The sequence below is a fragment of the Centruroides sculpturatus genome, unplaced genomic scaffold, assembly GCF_000671375.1.
Source record: "Centruroides sculpturatus isolate CEXI.00-Female unplaced genomic scaffold, Cexi_2.0 scaffold855, whole genome shotgun sequence".
NCBI classification, from domain to species: domain Eukaryota; kingdom Metazoa; phylum Arthropoda; class Arachnida; order Scorpiones; family Buthidae; genus Centruroides; species Centruroides sculpturatus.
This window is the reverse complement of record NW_019385080.1, coordinates 167,156-191,069: the sequence shown is the minus strand read 5'-3', so window position 1 is coordinate 191,069 and position 23,914 is coordinate 167,156. Positions and strand designations below refer to the sequence as shown.

Genomic DNA, 23,914 nt, shown 5'->3' with positions numbered 1-23,914 from the left:
AGAATTTTAGACAATGGCCTTAGATTCTGGTGCACAATGGATGTCTATTGAATTTTAATGCAGTTCAAAGTATGATGAGATATTCATTGACTGTATTTATTTTTAAAAAGTTACCTGAGAATTCTATGGTACATATCATATGCACTGAATTATATTTTGATGTATTGATGGAAATTTATAAATCCTGTGGACATGGTACATGTATATATGTTTTTTATACTGTGATACAGTATAAAAAACATTTATATACATTTAAAAAAAGCAGTTGAAGTTTGTTGCTTTTATCCCACCTGCAAAATCAAATGTAATTATATCTAAGAAATGTATTGTGACCAACAGTTTTTCTAAAGATTTTTATAGAAAATGGATGAGTTGATTTAATTGATTTATAGTCAGCACCAGATGGAAAGTATAAATGGCTAGTAGCATTATCTTGACAGTAACAGTCTTGCTACTGCTTCAAGTGGCCATCTAGAGTAACTGTAGAACTGTTAAAATTTTTTACAGTTTGGAGCTGCATATAGCCTACAGAATGAGTGACTGGAAGTTCACTGCAAAAATCCTCAAATAATCTGTAAATGTGTCGGTGTGTGAAATTGTGCATGGCAGTCCTCAACATCCGCAAATAGTTACTACATTCTATACTATCTTATAACATGTTGAAAATATGCTTACTCATTAGATCTTGGATGCATGAAAATAATTTGACCAAATGGTCAATTGGGTGCTGTTTTGTGGAATGAGTAAAATGAATTATCAGTCATTGGCAGATTGCCTTATTGGGTAGTGAGCTTAAAACTGATGTACAAAATTCTAATATTCTTGATTTGTATTCTTTCATCTATTGAAACTGAGGAGCTACATAACATGAACAATGATCAAAAAGTTGTAAAAGGACATGTGAAATATCATACTGAATGTTTTCTAATGGACATTGTACAGTTCTGATAATTTGGTTTTAGAAACTCATTATTTTCTGTGGTTAGAAAAGGTATTTTATCACCTTGTCTAACCTATCCAGTGTGTCAAAATGAAACTAGTAGGGTTGATCAATGCAGTTCCTGTTTAAATTTGTTCATGCTATTTGCAGATTATCCAAAAGCAATTGATTATGGATCAGATGTTTATATAAAAAAGCTAGTATAATATACAAATTGAAACAGAAGTGCAGAAAGAAATTAAAGGTTGCTAAGGAATCTTCCCTATTAGATATTGGAAAAAGTATTTTTCTTAATATAACAAATAGGTTGTGGTCATTTAGGTACTAAAAATATGGAAAAAATAGTTTCATAAACCAGTTTACAAAGTAGGGACTAAATCTAGAATAACTATAAAAAGTGGTTATGGAGTCAGACATGATTCTGGTATTTCATCATTATAAAGATCAGTCATTATTTGATAGTTGATTTCAAAAGTGCTCATGCAAACCCATGAAAAATTGGTGTCACACTAATAGAGGCATATGCTTTAAAAATGTTCTTTGCAGATCTAAATGCCTATTTAGTTTATTTTTGCATTAATAACACATCTATTTGATACATTTGGTATTTTGTAAATGTTGAAGAAATTTAATGGTTTGTTTTCTGATTTTTGTATTAAAAGTTAGGTAGGTTGACATACTAGTACAATCTTTGTTCTGATTTTTACAAAAGTAATTCTTAATTTATGATAAAGTAACCTTAGATTTTAACTAATCAACTGTTCATTGGTCATTTATTTTAAAATATATTTCTTAAAAGCAAGTAATTGACTTACTTCATAATTTTCAAGTTAATGTACACAAGTTTGATTATATAATGTGTTTTTTGTACTTCTAACATTTTTGTTCCTAATCCTAGTGCATAATTCACATTTTAATACTGATTTCTGCCACTTTACAAAGCATCTAGCTGTTTTTATAATAAGGCAGCTAAATTAACAATCCAGTTGCAACATATATATGCATGCAACAACCTACCACATAATTAAAGGCATTTTTCTACATTTAGTGAAAAAATGAAAAATTTTAGTTTTATGAACTGTTGGAAAACCCTGTTAAAAACAGTCTGTTTGTTCCCCCTACAGCCCTTCTGTCGGAGAGGGCTATTATCTGTAATGAAATGGTAATATCAATTACAAAGTTGTAGCACATGAAAAAATTTAAAAAAGATAAGAGTGTAATGCACTTTTAAAATATCAAGTGGTATCCTGAAACAGACCCATTGGATATGACCACACACAATTGCAAGAATGTGTGGTCATATCCAAATGTTGTGCAGTAGTGCATTGCTACATAATTGCACATTCAACAATTCCCATATTGCTTTTTTAAGTTTAGGTTGGCAGTGATCATGAATATGTAAGTGATCCAATTTAGTAGATAATATAAAATGCTACTTATTTAAGTGTTAACCTAATCACCATATCACTGCTAATCTGAGCCTAAATATTCAACCACTCATTACATTTGTGTTATGCAGTGGTACACTGTTACTGCTTGTTGTGCAGTAAAGAATATCATATTTGATGATCTGTTTTGGGATCCCACCTTATCTTGGAATATGCTAAAAGGTTCAATTAAATCTTCATGCTACAATTTTTATAATGCTGTCCTATTTTCATTATACTACCATTGCCACCTCTTCAAGCTATTTCAAAATGAGCTATTTGAACCATTTGTTCAGCTCATCCCAACATAGTATACCTTTACAAAAGGGTCTGCATGGTTTTCCCTGTTACTGTTTGAAATGATTGACTGGAGAAGACTTCTCTTACCACCATGAAGTTTAATAAAAACAACTTTTTAAAAATTTTTTAGTTTAGGAGGGCTAAACCAAATATCTAATATTTATGTTCATATTCTAAACTGTCTACATGTTTTATTATTTATAATCTTAAATTTTTGATGCCCTTACGGTAAAATTAATTTTGATAATTGCTTACCATTAGGCGGATTTTTTTAGTTCAGATTTATATTAGATATGAAGAACTGAAGATTTTATGAAAACAAATGTTTTACAAATCACTGTAGAATAGCTAACCCTTAAAGTATTATTTAATAGGATCTATGTTGAATAACCAATCCTACTACTGTCTTCATTTGATTTTGTTGGACTGCAATTTGAAAAATTGTAGACCTATAAATTCCCACTGTCAGTCTGTCCTTCTGTTCCTCGCCTGAGTTAACTCGGGCAGATTACATAGCATTACAGAAAATTCGGTCCTTTTGCCCCCTAAAAATTTTTTTCCTTCAATTTTTGATGTTTTTTAGGTCTCCAAATTTTTTCAAAAACTTTTACCCGTGCGAAAAAATTTTATCGCGATTTTAATCTACCTTTAATGACGCGTGATTAACAATTGTTTTTTAATGGGAGTTTGATATCAAATTTTATTCATCGTTCTGAAGTTCTAGTACACGGATTTTCCTTCAATAAAGTTATTTAAAGCTACTTTCTGATATCAAAAACGACCTCCGATGATTTTTAATTAATGTATTTTATTATATATACGTTTAAGTCGTGGGGGTCAGAAATCACAATAAAAATTAATTTTTTAAAAATATTTAAAAGTATACAGCCAGCTAGTATTCACCCTACTATAAACCCATCGCCTCCCGAGCTTCTGTGAGAATGTCCTGGGAAATCCAATACCAGCTGTTCTCAAGGTCATCCAGCTGTAAACACTGACTCATCAGTGTCAGATTTCACAGAAAGGCGAGACAATGGAAAATAAAGTTTGAAGCTTTTTCTTTAAAATTAATGCATTTTTGTTTTTTCCAGTTTTAAGTATTTTTTTATGTTTAATTACATTAATATTAAAAATTGCCGGGAACTAAAGCACTTAATCTTGAACAGAGTTAAGATCAGAACAGATGTGGAAACCTTAGTGGCATGAGGCACTGATTAACTATATATATGAACTTCTAATGCAAACCGGAAGTCGGCATTGAAATTTTAATACTTTTCAGGGGAGAGTTTTGATGACTGGCATGACTATTGTTAAAGATAAAGTATGATGTACAGGGACAAGCCACTACTAATTTGAGATGGAGAGCACATATTTTAAATTAAATAAATTAAAACTGTGTAAAAATTGCAGGTTGGCGTTGTGATGATGTCACAATAAATTGCTTGTTTGTGAACGGAATTGGCTTTCTAAAAATGGCTAGACAGGCTTGATCTAAAGTTTTAATCTCTCGTGGAAAGAATTCAATGTTCATAGAATTTTTTTAATATTAAATTCTAACTGGAAATTTCAGATTATTCAATCTTATTTCAAGTACAGTTGACTTGGTATATAAGCACTTTTTTTAAATAGGTGCTTTTAATATAGCCTATATTCTCTAAATGGTTAGTTTTATGTACAATATAGCTAACATGCTGGCCAACACAAGCAATAAACTTAACTTTTCCTGCTAAATATATATTAATTGTTCTTCTGCACTGCTATTTATGATATTAATTTATCAGTGATTTAGATCATTACTCCAATTTAGAATTTTTATGGATTATAAAAAAAAACTTGCATGCATATAAATTTAATATCTCAGAACAGACTAGGTCAGGGTTTTTACTTTATTGATTAATCTTTTATTATTGAAAATGTAAATTATATATTAATTTTTCTGGATATTGAAGTAGTGTCAAAATAATGCAAAAATGTTTATTTTAAAACAAAACAGTTCAAACTGAACTGTGTTTTAAATGAAAGTAGTATTCTATTTTAAATTTTTTTCTTAAATTTAATTTCAGCTGGACAGATAACAGAGTTAACTGCAAATAATTCTCCAGATACCACTGTTGCTGTTACTGAAACTAATTCTTCTAGTACATCTGAAACACCTGTTACAATTCCCCCCAGCAGTAACACCACCAACACCACCACCACCACCACTACTACTGCTGCTACTAATGTAACAACTTCAAGTCCTCCTACCACGGCTCCTCCTACCACGGCACTTCCTCCACCTGTTAATGATCCAAGTACAGGCAGCTGGACTGTATATGGTGTAAATGGCACTAATTGTATAAAATTGGAAGCTGCCATTCAATTTAGGATTAAATATGAACAAATCAGTGGGGTAAGTTAACATTAAGCTTTTCTTAGAACTGCTTTTTTCATTTGGTTTTATTGACATAAGTCTTAACTAACCTTTAAAAAATTTAATTGACAAATTAAATTTGAATTATTTGCTATTGTTATTTGAAACTTAAAATTCAATTTATACTACTAATATAAAGAGGTATTGTTTGTAAGTATGTAAGTTTGTATGCAGCAGGTAATCTTTGAAACTACTTACCCAATTTCAAAAATTCTTTCACCAATATTTAGAATGGTACTTCAGGGTGGACATAGGCTATACATTATTCTGTTAAACATTCATATAAATTAAAAGATATAATCTAGGTTAAGGCTTTTATGTCCAACAGATGACGCTACAAGTACGATGCCCTAAGTTTGCTTTTCTGTGAAAATGAACCAAAGCAGATCATCTTCTATCTATTTATATAAATAATTGTTTGTTCCTACCGATTCCTTTGAAATTTTGACACAACGCTGCATTCGAATACGCACGTGTTTTTATACAATATACATGTTGAAATTCAACCCCACTGAAGGAAGATGGTTAGGATTAAGGCTTACGGTAAAGAACTCTGCTTCTATTTATACTATTTTAGATGCGGGTTTTTGCATTTTTGATTGCGTTTTAATAGGGTACGTCAAGAGAATGTACACTAAGAAATTTTTCAAAAATTCCCCCCCACGGGGAAGTGTTATAAATTTTGAGCCACAACAACGCATGGTGGGGTCTGCTAGTCATGCTATATTATAGATCATTTGGGACATTTATACATTGATTTGTTTTTTTCCCCCTGATTATCAGGAATAAATCTTGTCAGACAGCAGTTAAGCATGACAGGTTTTTCATTTTAAAAAATTGCCAAGAAAAATACTGGACACAAAGTAAATATCCAGCTTTGACTCTTTATACAATATGTTGATTTAAATATAAATAGTCAAAGATGTTTAAACATTTCACACAACCTGGTAATCCAAAACCTATTTCAATGAAAAACTGCCAATTTCACTGATTTCATTTTGATTTAGTCATCTTAAAATGGACCTATATACAATAAATTTGTTAAAAAAAGTGACTGTAGAATGTCAATGTTTACAATCTAAAAAACTTAATTATGTCATGTATTTAAAGAACTTAGAGTATCTTGTCATTAATTTCCAATAAGTTTAATATTAGAATCTTAAGATTTTATCCAAAATAATCTGAATTGTTTTTACATTTCTTTTAATTGAGAAACCTTCAAAAATTCTTTAAGTGTGGCTACTTTAGGAAGATAAAAAAAATGAACTGTCAGTTGATACCTAAAACCAAAAGTTGTAAAATAAAATTATGATTAATGGCCAACCTTAATTTTACCTCTTCAGGAACTTAGAAAATTAAAATCTAATATTCTAAAATATGTAGAATTAATTTAAATATTTATACCAAAACAAATACAATCAAAATCAGCTTTATTCAAATATCTAGGGCGAGACAATGGAAAATAAAGTTTGAAGCTTTTTCTTTAAAATTAATGCATTTTTGTTTTTTCCAGTTTTAAGTATTTTTTATGTTTAATTACATTAATATTAAAAATTGCCGGGAACTAAAGCACTTAATCTTAAAAATATTTAAAAGTATACAGCCAGCTAGTATTCACCCTACTATAAACCCATCGCCTCCCGAGCTTCTGTGAGAATGTCCTGGGAAATCCAATACCAGCTGTTCTCAAGGTCATCCAGCTGTAAACACTGACTCATCAGTGTCAGATTTCACAGAAAGGCGAGACAATGGAAAATAAAGTTTGAAGCTTTTTCTTTAAAATTAATGCATTTTTGTTTTTTCCAGTTTTAAGTATTTTTTTATGTTTAATTACAATNCTAAAATATGTAGAATTAATTTAAATATTTATACCAATACAAATACAATCAAAATCAGCTTTATTCAAATATCTAGTATAAGATTAAGATTTTAAAATGGGTTTAAAAAATTTAAGAATAGACCTATATTGAAAAATTAAGTCTTGTACAAAAAAAATCCTTTGAAGTTCTATAGGTTTATTAAATGGCTATTAGAAAAACAACCTAACAACTAAGTTTTAAAAATCCTTAAGGCTTATTAAAAAAAAGCAGGAAATTTATTGCAATAAACTGAATAAACTATTAAACTTAATCAGATCAACAAACTATTTTCTGAAGTTTTTAAGAACAGTAAAGTATTAAATACCTGCAATCTTTTATTGGATGATCATTATGTGGATCAACCCATAAAAATAGTTACTTCCTATAAAGGATAAACTGTCAACAAAACTTTAATATTTTTTTTTTTAAATGATGCTTGTTTAAATAAATATCTAGATGAGTCTAAATCAGCTTTGCTTTTATTAAATGTTTGAATTTTCTCCATTGTCTTTGAATTGGTAATGTTTAGCAAAATTTCCTAATGTAAGTTTTTAAAGATGTAGAAATAACTAAATTCCAAAGGAACCATATCATATATCCATCTTGTTGCTAAGATTTTTTTTGTATTGACTTTAAATATTTACTGTTGAAGTTATTGCTTGAATAGTTTCACAAATTGCCTGTTTTGTGACTTCAGAACTTCCCAAAACTTTTGATAAAGCTTATGCAACTGGTGAAACATGTACTTTTTAAACTTTAACAGTATATTAAAATTCATTTTGGTTAGTATAGTCTTGAATGTTGATCTTTGAAATTTATGTATAATCTGATTTTATATAAAGAACTGAGGCAGACTTCCGTGGAGCTGTATTTGTTCTATTTTAGCCTTTGATATAATCTTCAGTTGGTAAATAATACAGAATAAGAACTAAAAACTAAAAAGTTTAATTTTATTTTTTTACACTAATTTGTGCATTAACTAACATGATTGAAAACTATATCATCTCCCCTTTAAAGCAAGTGGTGGTGTTTTTTTAACTGACAAGTGAATAATTCATTGCTTGCTATCAAAAACCCATTATCTAGTTTGTATAGTAGGTAATATTGAAACTGCTATCTTACTATATGCAGTGGTTTCCAACTTGGTTTCTTGGAACACTATGGTTCCACTGATAAAATTTGGATGTTGCGATAGACTTAACTATTAGAGCTGAATGTTTTTAGTTTTCCCACACTTTAAAGTTGCTTCTAAATATTCTTTATTTCTGAAAGCCATGCAGTCTGCATTTTATTTGTGAAAAAAATAAAATTGAATCTAATAGTGAGGAAAGTGTTTAAATCTTTTGTGCAACTGAAATGTTAAAGAATTGCACTACAGCAGTAGTTTCTAAGACTGATTTAAAGTACTCTATTACTTTGTAAAAAGTCACTCTCCATGTATCTAACTTGATAATTAGAATGAAAAATTTGAAGTCTAGCTGATTTTAAATTTGTTTGAGATAGCATAAATTGGACATACAATTCTACAAGATTAATTATCAAAAATTACTTTTTTTTTTCTTTTGCAACATTTGTGATCTCAACACTTTTGTGGGTTTCTAAAATAGATCCTTTTAAAAGAAAAATTAGCAATAAATAACTTTATGCAATTCTAAACTTTAGAAATTTAATTTCCTTTTTTAGAAAACTTGCATGTCTCAAGTCAAGATTGTGACATCTGTTTCAAATGGCTAGCAATTCAATGATATTTTTATGAATAGTACATAGAGTATTTAAAAGCTTGTGCACTTACTATTGCTTTAGTCTAGTCTATAGCAAATCAATGGTTGGAACATTTCAGATAATAGGGCTATTTTTTTTTATAAGGTAACAAGTAAAAAAAACTTAAGATATTTCAGATAACAAATTTCAGTTTGGAGTTTGTTTATAAAACTTGACAAATATTTATCTAAATGACAATATTTTAGATTTCTTTTACTTACGTAATATACAGATTTGTGTTTGTGTGTGTGTATGTATATAGTGTGTATATATATATAAATTTGAATATTGGTTCGATTATAGAACAATTGTAAACGTTCCAGAAACGTTGAAAATAGTTTGTTTGACTAAATGTAAAAATTCTCTAATTAGTCTGGAAACAGGGGACCTAATTCTTGCATTCTGTGAAAACGGGTAAGATTAGCTATAATGTAATTATCTTAATCTTCACTATCGTTACTTTTTGCCCAGCGAAGCGGGTCCTTGCAGCTAGATTCTAGATTACTTAGAAAAGCAGTCTTTTATATATAAAAAAAACTATATTACATACAAATGTACGAACAAATAAAAACCCAGCGAAGCGGGTCCTTGCAGCTAGTAAATATATAAACTTCATAAGCTGAAAACTAATTTATTCTAATGTTCTCATGTTTTCTACTGTTTTTATTTGACAATTATTTTCTAAATTTAAACAAGTTTTACATATTATTTTACATGTATACCTATTTAGATGGCCTACGCTATTTATCATTTTGGCAAACTAGACAACAGCCCAATAAGCAAGCCGGTGTGAAATCCACGAATTTAACGTAGTTGTCGGGGGAAAAATGTAAACAGCTTCAATAGAAAAAATGCCCTTGGTCAGAATTAGATCGGAGGCCACCCTTTATTATAACAATTAGATGGGAAAGTTGACNACTTTTAGCCTCATATCTCCCGCACCCTTATAGCTATCGAGACGCAACCACCCCTATGCACGAATGGAGACTTGGGGCTACCACCACATACAAACACCATTCACGTGCGATGTGTAGTTTTGGCGAAAAAGTGAAATATAGGGACATACTTGTCCATTTTTATATATATAACAACTTTAATTTTTTATTTCAGAATAATGTTACAGCTAAACTTAATTTACCAACAAATGCAACTGTAGAAAATAATACCTGTGACAATGCTCTTATAAAACTAACATTTGGACAAAATAATACATTTGAAATTTTCTTTAAAAATGAAAGCAATGAAATATCTGCAACAACATTTACTTTCCAATATTTCATGGATCCAAGAGATTTTCCAGATGCTAAACAACAATCAGGTAAGTTTTTTTTATTTCTATATTTTAAAATTTTGTTTTATTTAATTAATAATATATTGTTAGAGATGGAGTCAGTATTTGCAACAAACCTGACTGAGTTTAAAGCATCTGCAGGCAAATCTTTTCTCTGTAAGATTGAAACAAAAATAGATATGAAAAATGTGGAGTTATCTATGCAGGATCTTAGAGTGGAAGCTTTCAGACAGTCAAAAGAAGATAAATTTTCTGAAGGTTTGTATGGATATTTTATTCTCCAGCTAGTTTGTTTTTAATTTTCATTGTATGATTTTCACACTGGTTTTTAAAGTTTTCTTTCTAGCTCTTTAGTCAGAAAATATTCTGTCTACAGATTTTTATTAGAAGTGTTTTTCCAGAATAAATTTTATCATAGTTATTTCTGTACTAAACATTGTTTTTTATCTATCCAGCACATCAGATAAAAATTATCATTGGAATACTTGAAAGTTTCATGAATTAAAACAGACTAAGTTCTTTCAAAAAGAAACAATTTCATACTTGCCTGAACAGAACATTGTAAGCTTTATAATGAAAATATACTTTTTTATTAAGTCATTCTTTTTCGGTTTAATATAACACACTTTTTAATTAATAAAATTATAAGAACTATAAAAATTTGCTTTCAGAACTTTCTCTTTTGTAATAGTCAGGGATTGGTTTTTTCCTTCCTACCTGATATCCCTTTCTTTGCTATCACTTCTCCCTCAATTTATTCTCATTGGTATGTTTTCTTCTGAGAATCATAATTCTGGCTTCACTGATTCTGCTTCACTGTTCATATAAACATGTTTTGAAAGGGCCATGGTAACTTCATCTTTCTTGGTATTTATTCTTTCATATCTTCTGGTCCTGTTAGTTCTCCCTTATATATTGTACAGCATTGGGAGAATATCTTTTTTTTCCTCTGCATTCCTTGTCATTCCTAGGTCTGAGTAGTGAACTCTTCCTTAACTATAGCATTTTGACCCCTTTTACAAAAGATGGCTTATTAATTTGTTTTTTGTATTTTGAACTTGCTTTTTTTCATGTTAAACAAATGATAGGTTGGGTTAGCAAAGATTTTTTAATGGCTTCCTCAAACTTGCTCTTTATCTGAAGATTCATGCTGGAAGTTTATTCCTTTAGTACTTCATGATGGAAATTTTTAAATCAATTTGTGAAATATTGTTTTTCTGTTTACTATTCATTAAATACAGATCATAGAGAACATGACATTTTTTCCCCAAGCTTATCTAAAAGTTTGAATACATAATTACTATTTTAAGCTTTTTATTAACTGTCAGTCTGTCCAGTTAAAAAGTTGCAATTCATCTACTTCCCAATTTCTGATCTAGCTAAAACTTTGCGTGCGTTTATTGTGGATGACGGTTAGTGATGTAACGAATATTCGGTTACTATTCGGTATTTGGCCGAATACCTAAAAACGGGAGTAATAAATAACAAAAACACAGTAAATTAAGCATTTTGGTATTTAGATTTAATGTTATCGAGTTAGTGTTGTTTGTTTATATTTATTTATAACTTGTAGCATGCACAAAATAAAGAAAATATTAGTCACATGTATTCACAATTTATAATTACAAAGATCAGCACACGTACACACCTATTCGTTCGAGAATCGTCGCACATCTGAGGGTCTGACCCTACCTATCCTTCTTTTTAAGCGCTCGTCTTTGCTCTTCCCTTTCTCTTACCTCTATCGCTTTAATCCATGTATGCCTGTGCATACATCATAATACACGCTCACAATACTTTCGATTCGTCACTTTTCCGTCGTAGAGTTCCCATTTTACAATTATGTGACTCAGCCTGGTGATAACGGAGAAGAGAGACAGATAGGACGTTGATATAAGTCAGTTTTGATTTCACAGATTCGAGACAGCTTGATAGCCCGAACGGCCCCAGGCTTTCGCCCATGCACGCTAAGTGACTTTCATTACAAGCATTTAGCTTTCTGAAGTCTATGACAACAATTGTTTGGCATTGACGGGCTCGAATTTCGCGCCAATAAGCTGCCTCGACTTGTTTGATTATGTTATCAACTCAATTTCATATTTATTTTCACATTTTCACTTCGCGATCCTCCTCTGTTCTTTTTCCGTTATTTGCAAGTGTAGGTCATTTGATATCATCATTTATCACATACTTCCACGACACTCTTGTCTGTCGGCTGCAACTGCCAAGAATTAATGCGATTGGCGAACTGTAGTGACAGCAGGCCAATAGAGAGCAGGATCCTTGCCATAATGCGGTTTGCGCGCCAATTTTCGTACGTGCGTTAATTAAGCCGAATAGTTTGGCCGAATATTCGGCTATTTGGCCACACTCCTGGCCGGGTATTCGGCCTGAGGCCGAATATACTATTCGTTACAACACTAATGACGGTACATTTTTAATAGTTTGCAAACATTTTTAACAATTAGCAAAAAATTAGTGAATAACTAAAATTTGATAACAGATGGTGCTACAACACACGACTGTTACTTGCCATTCTACACGTGGGAACAAACTAAGACAAAGGATATGGTTATCCCACCAAATAGCTAAAGTAAATCTTTAATTCTTTTAAGAAAATAATATAAAAAAAATATAGTTTATCTACTGCTTTTTATTAACCATCTTACCAGCAATTGTGCAGGCCATAGCTGTCATATTCAAGGTAGCATTCTATTACCAAAGTAACTGATAGGACTAATCACTCACTACACCAAATTTAAATGACTGGTTTAGATTTAAAAGCTCTAAATATCAGAGGACAATATACATAAAATTATATGCTAAACTAAGAATTTAGATAGTTCAGTGTTATATATATACATATTTTTTTTTCTACTTTTTAAACACAGTTCAGTGTTTAAAAAGTAGAAGAAAATATGTATATTTATATAACACTGAACTATCTAAATTTAGTTTAGCATTAGTACTGTACATGCCATGGCTGTGTTATATGCCATGTTATATGTTTACATGCAATGACTGTTATATATATATAACAAACATACATATTCTTAAAGTAATGCTTTTTATTCAGATAAATGTATTAAGATGTTTTTATATTTTTATTCATAATCAAACCTTGTCATTCAATTGAAGTCATGGCATGTACTAAACAGAACTGAAATTTCTTTTATGTAACTAAAAATTAGTTTAAAAATGAAGTTTTAATCATTGACTAATTCCAGCTTACTTTGCTTATTGTGTAGAAGAAACTATCAATTTTTTTAGAATAAGTTTTTTCTGATGAAATATCTGCTAGGAACTTAGAAATTCAAAGCTTTGAATTTGGTTTATAATACAAATTTTTTTTATTGGTACATTTTGAAGATTTCTTTTTTGGAATCTAAAAGTAGTTTAAATATTTAGTCTATGAGGAATGATCATATTGTATAATACAGGTATAATACAAGGTGATCAATAAAGATTTTCCCCCTAAATAAGATCTTTTTCCTCTATTTGCTAAAGCCAAAACACCAGTGTAATGTCCTATTAATAAGCAAAGTCCTTGTAGAAGACTAAATATATAACAAGTAGTTTTATATGTTTTGTCCTATTAAAATTATTGAAGTTTCAATTTAATTCTTAGTTATGCCTTCATTTTCTGAGGTAAATTTTTTAGGTTCTGTATTACTTTGTATTCATTATTTTTCAAACTTAAATTACAATAAAATTGGTCTAGTCTCAGTATGTACGACATTGTTTCAAAGATTGGCTCAAACTGATTAGACTGTCCAATCAAGTCAAAACAATCTCTTGCAATATTCTAAAAGTTTTGAAAGCTATTGGAAGGGAAGATTTAGCACATAGCAATAACATGATAGTATGCATTAAGAAAATGCAAAACGTTGATTATTCTTAGTTTTTGATTTTAAAAAAAATGTCAACAGATTTATTATATTGTATAAAACTAGTTTAGTTTCAGGAAGGTAGCACTGCTGTAAAAAAAAAATTTTTGTTGTACTCTTGTTCTTCAAATAAGGCTAGTCTATGCTTCCAACTCCAAAAGGAACTCTTAAATTCAAAGAAATCATATTTTATAGTAGGACATGAATGGTATCATTTGAGCTTTGTCTAATAAACTGATTAAATTTAGATGTCTGCTGCTGGCAATTGCATTTGAGTAAAAATGTGGGGACTGATTTCTTTCAAGATACCAGACACCCACTTTTTGTTGTATCAAACTTAGATTAATCAGGTGACTAGAGTAAACAATTTTCCCTAAAATCAATTTATCTCCAGAATTTTATTTGATTGATTGCAAAATAATTTTGTAACTTAACTTTCTTTATTATTTAAAGTGAAATTGATAATGTGATTTACTACTAGGCATTATAAAGAACGATAATTTTTCCTACTTAATGGCTGACTCACTATCTCATTTGTAATGACTGATAGGTGAATTTTTCAAAGATGCACTGTTGAGTTACTAAGTACTTGATCTTGTATATATTTTTTTGCTCTTCAATGATTATAAATTTCTAAACTAGCTAAAAGAAAGAAAATAAAGGGATTGAAAATTTGAGGTTTGTTCCAAAATCAGTCAGTCCAATAAACCACACTAAACTTCTGAAGAGTGATGTTTGTCATAAATGTTTTCAAACATTTATACCATCAATACATGTAAGATTGGTATGGCACCTTGTAAACATTTTGAAATAAAATAGTACATTTTTAGCTATATGTAGATATATACAAGGTCTGTTCAAAAAGTATCGGACCTTATTTTTTTCCGCGTAAACCAATGATGCGAGAGAGGCCTCCTTCGGTGGAGTTGTGGAGGGGAGACCTTATTTTTTTCCGCGTAAACCAATGATGCGAGAGAGGCCTCCTTCGGTGGAGTTGTGGAGGGGACAGTCATGCACAGCCCTGAATTTTTTCCCGTTTGCAGAAAGCGTCAGTCGTTGGCAATCGGCGTATGAGTGAGGTCATGTAGTGCGCTCTCGTCGGATTTCACTAAGCTGGAAAATGACTGAACTACGTGAGCAGCGAAATTACATCAAATTTTGCCAAAAACCTTGGCGATACCCGAGTGTAAACCATTCGCAAGATTCAGCAGGACGATCCTCGAGGCCAAAAAAAGCGCGGCAGGTCCGCAGCAATATCAAAGGTCATGTTGACAGTTTTTTCGACTCTCGTGGGGTGGTGTGTCGTGAGTACGCACCACAAGGCCAAACCATCCCAAAGGAGTACTACCAGGAGGTCCTTCGTCGTCTTTCCGATACAGTGCGATGCAAACGATGGGATCTGTGGTCGATCAAAACTTGGCAGCTCCATCTTGATAACGCATCCGCCCATTCTGCGCATCTGATTCGGGCTTTCGTCGCCAAACACAATACTCCTGTGGTTCGTCACGCTCCGTACTCTCTCCACATGGCTCCGTGTGACCTTTGGCTATTTCTCAAGCTGAAAATGCCGCTAAAAGGAACCCAAATTTAGTCGAGAGAAGACATCATGCGAAATGCGACGGACCGGCTGATAACCATTCCAAAAGATGCGTTCCAGCAGTGTTTCCAGCAATGGCAGGAACGCTGGGAGAAGTGTATACATTACCAAGGAGACTACTTTGAAGGGGATTAGGGTTTTGTACCTCAAAGTCAATAAATTTATTTTTGCCAACCAAAGGTCCGATACTTTTTGAACAGACCTTGTATATCACATAAACCTCAAATATTTTTGATATAGAAAAATGTATTAGCTAGGAGCAAACTGAAATACTACTCTAGAAATAGGGTAATTTAAGCAAAACTTAAAATTTGTGGCTAGGAATCAACATAAATATGGAGAAGGTAATTGAAAATGATAGTAATTACTGATTGAACAAATTTTTTTAAAATCAGACTCAATGAACACTTTTTTTCAGCACCAGCTCCAGAAAATTGCTGAATAATTTTTCTAATTCATAATTTTGTTGAAATAATAGTTATAACTATCTTATCAGTCATCTGGTCATTAAGACATCAACTTACTGATCTTTGGATCAAATTTGGAAGAACCCTATGAATTTTCTGGGATAGTCTGTCCCAGATGTCAGACCCCATTCTTCATTCTTCCATCCTGTTGTGGGCTTGGCTAAGCCCATAATGAATGGATTAAAAGACCCTATTAGTATACAGAGGATGGAAAGTAATTTGTTTTATAAAATTTTTTAAAATTATTTTTAAGAATTAAAAATTCTAAATTCATTTCTTTCCTTATATATATATATATAAAGGAAAGAAATGAATTTAGAATTTTTAATTCTTATAAATAAATATTTAATTGTGTGGGAGGGGCTTGAAATTTTTACCATACATGTAAAATGTTGGCAAAATCATCTGGAAATTTTGCTACTAGCTTGACTGATCAAAATATGAAGAATTTACTCTTGTTTTTTCTAATAAATTTTAAATCTGAAATTTCCATTAACATAAGCTTTTTCAATTGTGTCTAAAGTATTATATACTTCATGAAAACTTGGTAGCCCTAAATTTAATTGTAAATTCAGAACTGCTAGTGATTTTTTACCATAATTTAAAATTGATTTCTTTAATTTCTTCAACAGCAACAGAATGTGCTGGGGATGAGAAGATCAACGACATTGTTCCCATTGCTGTTGGATGTGCCTTGGCAGTCTTGGTAATTATAGTGCTAATTGCTTATTTGGTGGGACGTCAACGAAGTCGTCAGCAAGGCTACCAGTCAGTCTGAAGTGGACTTTTTGCTGTACAAAGTTTAATATAAAGAGGGTGACTGAAGGCATGCAGTGCTCCTTTAAAGCAGAATATTACAGGGTTTACAAACATATATAATGTTTTATTATAGAAAACAATTAAACTATTACATAGTCTGAGGGCAAGTGTCATTTAGATATCCAGTTATTCCAAAAACTGAAAGATCTGGTTATTCATTTATTCTAATTTGCTTCACATAATTTTAATTTATATTTAAATTTGACCAAAATATATTTGAATTTAAGAATCTTTTTAAATTTTTATTTCATTTGCCCTTGTAAATTTTTGTGTAACAACAACAATAAAATTTAGTTTTGAGAGTTTTTTACTCATCTTGATTTTTCCTATGATTTTATAAATTTGATTACACAGTATTTTTATCAAAAATTTACATCAAATTCTTTAACTATAAATACTTACCATTTACTTTGACTACTAATCTAGTTTTTATTGTTTTATACTGTAAATTTCAGTATTTTAGAGGCAGTTATCAGAATAATAAAAGTTCCAACTCTTACTGGTTATATGCAAATTGTAATATTCACTTAATGTTTGATTTTAATTATTATAGTTGGGAGAAATAGAACAAATTTGATCTGTGAATTAAAGATTATTAAATCGGTTTTCAGTTCATAGTGTCCTGAAAAAACTAACAGGTTAAACGAATTTAGGTCAGGTTAAATTATTCTGTTCAACTAATATGGAAATCAGATGGCTGTACGTACAGGCAACTTTTAAATTAAAAGCTATTGGTGGAAGACATTAGAAAAATCTCTTTATATAAACAGTTTCAAAGTAAAACATTTTGATCGTACAGCCTTAAGATTTTTAACTTAAATTTTTTTTTTTACTGCAAATAAGATTTTTGTGAATAGGTAAGTTATGAATCATTGTTACATAAAGTAACAGGTGTGAGTAATTTGAGAGCGGTGACCATTCTTTAGCTTAAAATATCAAACCTGTTATGATTAAATTTCAGTTTGACGTCAATATAAATGTGATTTTTGAACTATAAATTTAGAAGTTATCTAGATGTATTTATAGTTTTCATATTTTGATTAGATTAAATCAAGCTGGTATTTTTCCTATGCACTTGCATTGCTATTCTGTAATAAAAATGGAAGAGTATGTAATAAATGACAAATCTATTTCGGATTTTAAATATTACTAAAGTAACTATAAAACAGATCGGATGTTTTTTAAACAGTTAATATAGTTGACTCCACGATCCTAAATTTACAGCATACTAACGGAGACAGTCAAACTTGGTGAGCATGTAGCCCTAAACACAAACAGCTTGTTCAAATATACTCTTTTCAAGAGTTTCCAAAAAAAAACGTGCTTCTGAAAATTAGTGGTTAGTTTGTCTGGAAGTTGTTTCGCGGAGCGGATAAGATGCTATCCCGAAATAACACTGAACTGTCCCCTCTCCCCCCACAAGTAAACACTTGTGAAAGGTCGAGAGGGGTAGGACTTAATGTTAGGAAATCTTTACTTATAAAAGTCCCCACCCTTTACTAAGCGTTGCCTTTTTTTTAGTAGTTAAAATAGTTTATAACCATCAGATAACAGATGGCGCCATGGGATGTAAATGTCAAGAGGGTCGCAAAGAGTTCTGTGATTTGGCCCCTAGGTCTTCCTCTCATTTCTAAGATAGTCCCAAATGGAGTGTCCCTGGTTCGCGAGTGACAGTTCCAGTGCCGTATTTAGAACGTAAGGGGCCCTGGGCCTAGGACAAAGATAGGGCCCCTTAATGAAAAACAATAGTATATTAGACCTAGGACTAATTACTAATAGTATATTATTATAGACCTAATACCCCGAACGTACGCGATAGGTGGGACCGAGCGATAACCGCGTAAGTTCGGGGTATCACTGTGTACGATTTTTTACTTCCCTCGGCCAGGAAGTGGAATTTTCTTTCCGCGCAGCAGGAAGAAAGTACCGTTTTCGGTTGAGGTATGGTGAATAAGAAATATGAAAAATTTTGTAAGTTTGCTTAGTTTTTAAGATCATTTTTAATTACGTATAGGAGAAATAAAGTATTTGATATTTTTAATAATTTTTTTAATTAACCTATTTTTTATTTGTAACTTTATTACTTTCGGATTAGAGGCCCTCCTGCCCTAAAGCGGGAACTGTCGGAGTATATATGTATAATATATATAAAATATAATAATGACTACTTATGCACACTGAAAAATTCTTGGTCTAAGATTTGAACTGCTTGAAGATACACAAAGAATGCGAAGTTATTAAAAAGAAAGCAAGGAACAACATCTCGGCTATAAATCTGTTAAACAATTCCAGTACCATTTTTATCTCGAAGCCGCCATCGTAGAAGCAACGATTTCGCCAATAACTTTTTGGCGCCTATCCTCCACAAAATTTTGAATTTTTATCGGCTTTGGTGCCTAACACCTCAATAAGGTTCAGTTTGCCATAGTCCCTACTGGGGAAACCCTTTAGTAGATCGCCCTCGTGTTAATTAATATTGTAATGTTGAAATTTGACAAAATCTCATTTTGGTCAAATTTTGATGCTTCTAACATTTAGCAGCTTCATTTTTCTAGGATTGCCAAACAATTTGATTGTACTTCCCTGTAAGTTAAATTTTAAAGGCGGCAAAACCAAGCCTAGTTTATCCGAAAGACTTTTAAAAAATTCAACATGATTTCACCGAGAAACATTACGCCAAAAGGTAATATTTTGCAGAGTTAGATATTAGACTAGTGATTACCAAACATTCTCTAGCCACTATGCGTTCCATAAACTTATACCAACGTCCCCTAACCCATTTTTCTTTGTGTGAGAAAGTCTTGGAAATATTCTTAGAAAAACTTCTCTATGAACCTCACACTTCCGTACATTCTCCCTATGTGGAAACCATTAAACACAACGTTTCTTGCCAGTTTTAAGAGGAAAGGGAAAAGTTGTAAGTGACACCAAGCCCTCGCCCCAGATTTACTTACTGCCCATTTGATTACTGTGTGCATTTTTCAAATATGGATATTCATCAGAAAACAATCATTCGAAATGCCCTTAGCATTTTGCTTCAAACGCAGTCTCTCGGAAAAATGTGATAAGGATTGTCTTGTATTTATAGTGTTCTCATTATTGAAGTGTTTCTGCTTTGATCATAGGGATTGTTTTCTTGTCAAAACACTTTCAGTACATCGATAAAACTTTTGCGTTCGAGAATTTTTTGCATTCCATTTTTACTTTTACCCATTAGCCATGGTACCTGGATTGTGGCTTTGCGGCAACATAAGTTTTCTCGGGTAGATCAAGTCTCGTTTTGCCGCTTTTGTCCCTGAATATTTTTTTTCATTAACACTGTCCATTAGTCTTCAATTATCCTGTTTTTTTATTTGAGTCGGGTATTTCATTCTGATAATTTTAAGTCAAGAATCTGAGATATATGCAGAAATGACATTGATCACTCATATCTCGTAATCAAACGATCTGTCTTAGTAAAATGGAAAAACTGTTAGATTTGGAATTTCGCTCGTTTGAGAACAAATTTCGTTTGTGAACTTGATGTTCCAACAGTACAAAATTTCTTCATTTCAAACAAAATGTGGATATTTCTAAAATTTTGAAACGTTAAACTTCGTTTTCTGATTCTATTATATCCACAAAGTTACAGAAAAAATTTTTTAGAACAGCCATTATTCATATTTTTTTCTCTCCACCAGTGGCAAACTCAAGATTTAATTTTGGGAAGCGAATTGAACGGATAAAAACATTTTTAATGCAAACTCAATAAAATTCTCATCTTGTGACCGCTATAGATAAATACAGGTATTGTGTGTCGTGTTGTTTTTATATATTTTAAAAAATTTAATTGGTAAATTTTTCCAAAAATATTTTTTCTTACTTTGGAAGGTAACAGGACTCCTTGGCCCACCCCTCGGGAGCACCACTTTCCCTACAATAATCTCAGGGCATTTTTAGTGGTGCTGTTTAGAGATTTTTTTTTTGATTTGTCAATGAGAATAACAATTACATAAAATATTAATTACGAAATTAAATATAAATAAAAGCAATTTACAACATTTAATTAGTCAATTATTCGGGTTATCTAATCAGATTTGTAAAATGGTGTCATTTTACGTAACTTACTCAAAGATTAATTTTTCGCTTTCATCTGGCAAAATAGATATAATCATTCCTCTAGTCGCCATTTGTATCACGTTAATAATTGTTTGCATAATTACATTTACTTGCATTTACTAGTAATATTTTAATATATCCATCGATGACTGTGGATGTTTATTGAAATAATGTTTACATAAAACCTTTATTCGCATTTTAACATATCATTTATGTTGATAAGGAATAAAGGTAATCAAAATGATTGTTGTTAGTGTTAAACGTAATCATTAGCTTGCAAATGTATTCTGAATATATAATACTTTTAATGTTATGATCTCATCACATTTTGATGCTTTTGTATTTTGGTTTCATATAAATAATCGGCTTTATATAAATTAAGTTCTGAATTTTGCTTTCATTTTAGCTTATCAAATCTCAGTTCAAAAGTTGAACAGAAAATTGAGAAATAATAGCCTAATAGAAAATTTTGCAATTGGAATTAAAAATAAAAGAAGCGACATGCTAATATGAATAGCTAATTTGTCGAGGAGAATGACTGACTGACTAATCTGTTGACTAACCATGTTTCTCCTTACTTGTAATCGTTTATTCAGACTGTCGAAATGTATAGATGAAAGCGTGTTGAAATTCAACAATAAGTGGCGTTTAGTATTAGAACTGAATAGAGTACTAAGAATTAAATATACAATATATGATATATTAGAGCATTATATATTTAATATCAAATCATCTTTTGTTCGTTTTTCAAACATTTACATTCCTCTATCTTGTCCATAAAAAGTGAAATTTATTCGTAGTGATGTTGCCATTAAGGGAAGCTAACCGCAACTTTTGCTATTATATTCCCCCTCCATAAGTTCTCGATGCAATCGTGCCCCGAAACCAGTGAATAAGCTGAAACAATCCTATTAATTACATTTTGCAGTTTCATATCGCTCTTTTAGTTTGTTGCAGTTAGATTCTGATCTTGATTTTACTTTTCTTATTTTTTTTTTCTACTGTTTGTTTGTTAATTAAGTTACGGCAACGCAATACAGGTCTTAGGCGATATCCTTCTGGGAGCTCTTTTTAAGGGTAACTGGCCCCTATTTAGGCGTTATGAACGTAGAGGAAACCAGGAAAACTCCATGTGGCCAAGCCCGATTCTGGCGGGGCGCGAACCCACGACCGAACTCCATGTTCGGGGAACCGCTTGGCCACTGGTGGGCCTTTCTTTTCTACTGAGATACGCATAACATTTAGCTATAAAATGGCCATTATGGGTTAATATCATTTTGATATCTAAATTTATCGAAATGTCCATTTTCTAATTTTTTACTTCAAATTTTACCAATAGTAAAGAGTCGAGTTTTGCCGACTCCACAACACTGGGCCCGAGCCACTGCCTTTTGTAAAGTGCCTATTTGATATTTTTATGTACTCGAGATTAGATATGATGTATACTCGTACGACTGTGTGAGTTTATTCTATCTACGGCGCAAGTAGCCACATCCATACTAGTACAGGGTGAATGTAGATTTGCACGTTTAATTCGTGCCCCCTTAATATCGGTTCTAGTTAAGATATTTAGTTACATCATGTAATCATTAAGATAATTATACTTGGTGGAAAATTCTGGTTTTAACTGGTAACTCATTAAAACAAATATTCAAGTTATTAATAGCAATTTAAAAATTACTAATTATAATTTAAGTGACAAATGCCAGAAATTTAAACTACGAGCAAATAACGACTAAAATGATTACTGCTTTAAACGGTAAATCTTTACTGATAACACTCAATCGTTATCAAATATATGAAGTCAGTAACGACGCTTGGATTTTCATTTTGGGAGGGCAGAGATAGAGCGAAATATTGTGAAGCGGGATGTTATCTTCAGGTTTTATCTTCAAGCTAATTTTTAAAGTTTAGCAATCGATTTTCAGTTCTGTATAAGCAGGAAAACGTAAGAACGTGTAATTATTTGGCGAGCAATCAATTCATATTTACCTATACTGACTAGTACGGGGGGTTATTTAGAATTGAATGAATTATTTCAGGATGGGCGAGAAGATTGGCTGGCGTTCTCGGCCCCATCCATGAAGCGAAATTTGAGGCTAATAGTATAAGTTAGAACTTTGAAACAGCTATTCGCGTTTTTCATGGACTATAGAGGGCGCTACATTTTTACAAAATGGCTACTTTATCTGGGTCGCTTGTAACCAGTGAAAATAAAATTAACCATATATTACTGTCCGATATAATATATGCTGCTTGTAGCTGTTTATCGAGAAATTTTATAGGAGAACGATTATTGCTAGCAATTAGTATGAATTAGGGTTTCTCATTTCCCGTCTTTTGCTTGTCCCGGAATTCCGAGATAAACGTGAACTGTTTCCCGGGATATAATTAATTATTTTTAAGATTTATTCTATAATTACTTTTCATTTTTAAGTAACTTAGTACGTCCTGCAATTTTCAAAATAATAACGCTGTGTAAAATATGTACAGTATAAAAAAATTACTTTTCAGGTAAGTAAAAAATTTCACAAATAGAAACGGTTTAGTAAAGTTTGATTATTAAAGGTTTTCATTTTTCATTTCATCGGAGAAAAGGTGACCAGCCAGAATCTCCATATTAGAGAAGAAAGAGAGAAAAGAAAAGGTTTTCATAATAAATAAATTTTAATAACTTTGCGATCAATAGTGAGGTTGAAGCCGAAGTTTTAAACGCGAAAACGTGTATGACGTACGTTCAGTGCCGCTTTCCTGTAAGCCTAAAGTTTGACAACGGTGTTTGGATAGTCAGTGGAATCATGCTCGACATTCCAAACACCATTGTCAAACTTCTAGGCTTACAGGAAAGCGGCGCTGAACGTACGTCGTACACGTTTTCGCGTTTAAAATTTCGGCCTCAACCTCGCTAGTCAATAGCGGATCCAGGGAGACATGAGCCCCTGTAGCCCACTTGGATTCATCCGAGTATAGTATGGTTTTATATTTTGGCAATTCCAGTAAAGCGCATAATATAAGTTTATATTTTAAAAAATTAATTCGTAACATCAAATTATTT

General features: G+C 31.5%; 1 protein-coding gene across 1 annotated transcript in view; it reads left to right on the top strand.

The window, feature by feature from the left end:
* LOC111634354 (lysosome-associated membrane glycoprotein 1-like) overlaps window positions 1–17,081 on the top strand; it is a 28,015-nt gene extending 10,934 nt beyond the window's left edge. Inside the window, exons 2-5 of the mRNA XM_023379110.1 lie at window positions 4,731–5,059; window positions 9,811–10,018; window positions 10,082–10,249; window positions 16,575–17,081. Coding sequence (XP_023234878.1) covers window positions 4,731–5,059; window positions 9,811–10,018; window positions 10,082–10,249; window positions 16,575–16,720 — 851 coding nt within the window. The 3' untranslated portion in view covers window positions 16,721–17,081. The remainder of the gene's footprint in view (window positions 1–4,730; window positions 5,060–9,810; window positions 10,019–10,081; window positions 10,250–16,574) is intronic.
* Window positions 17,082–23,914: the final 6,833 nt, after the last annotated feature.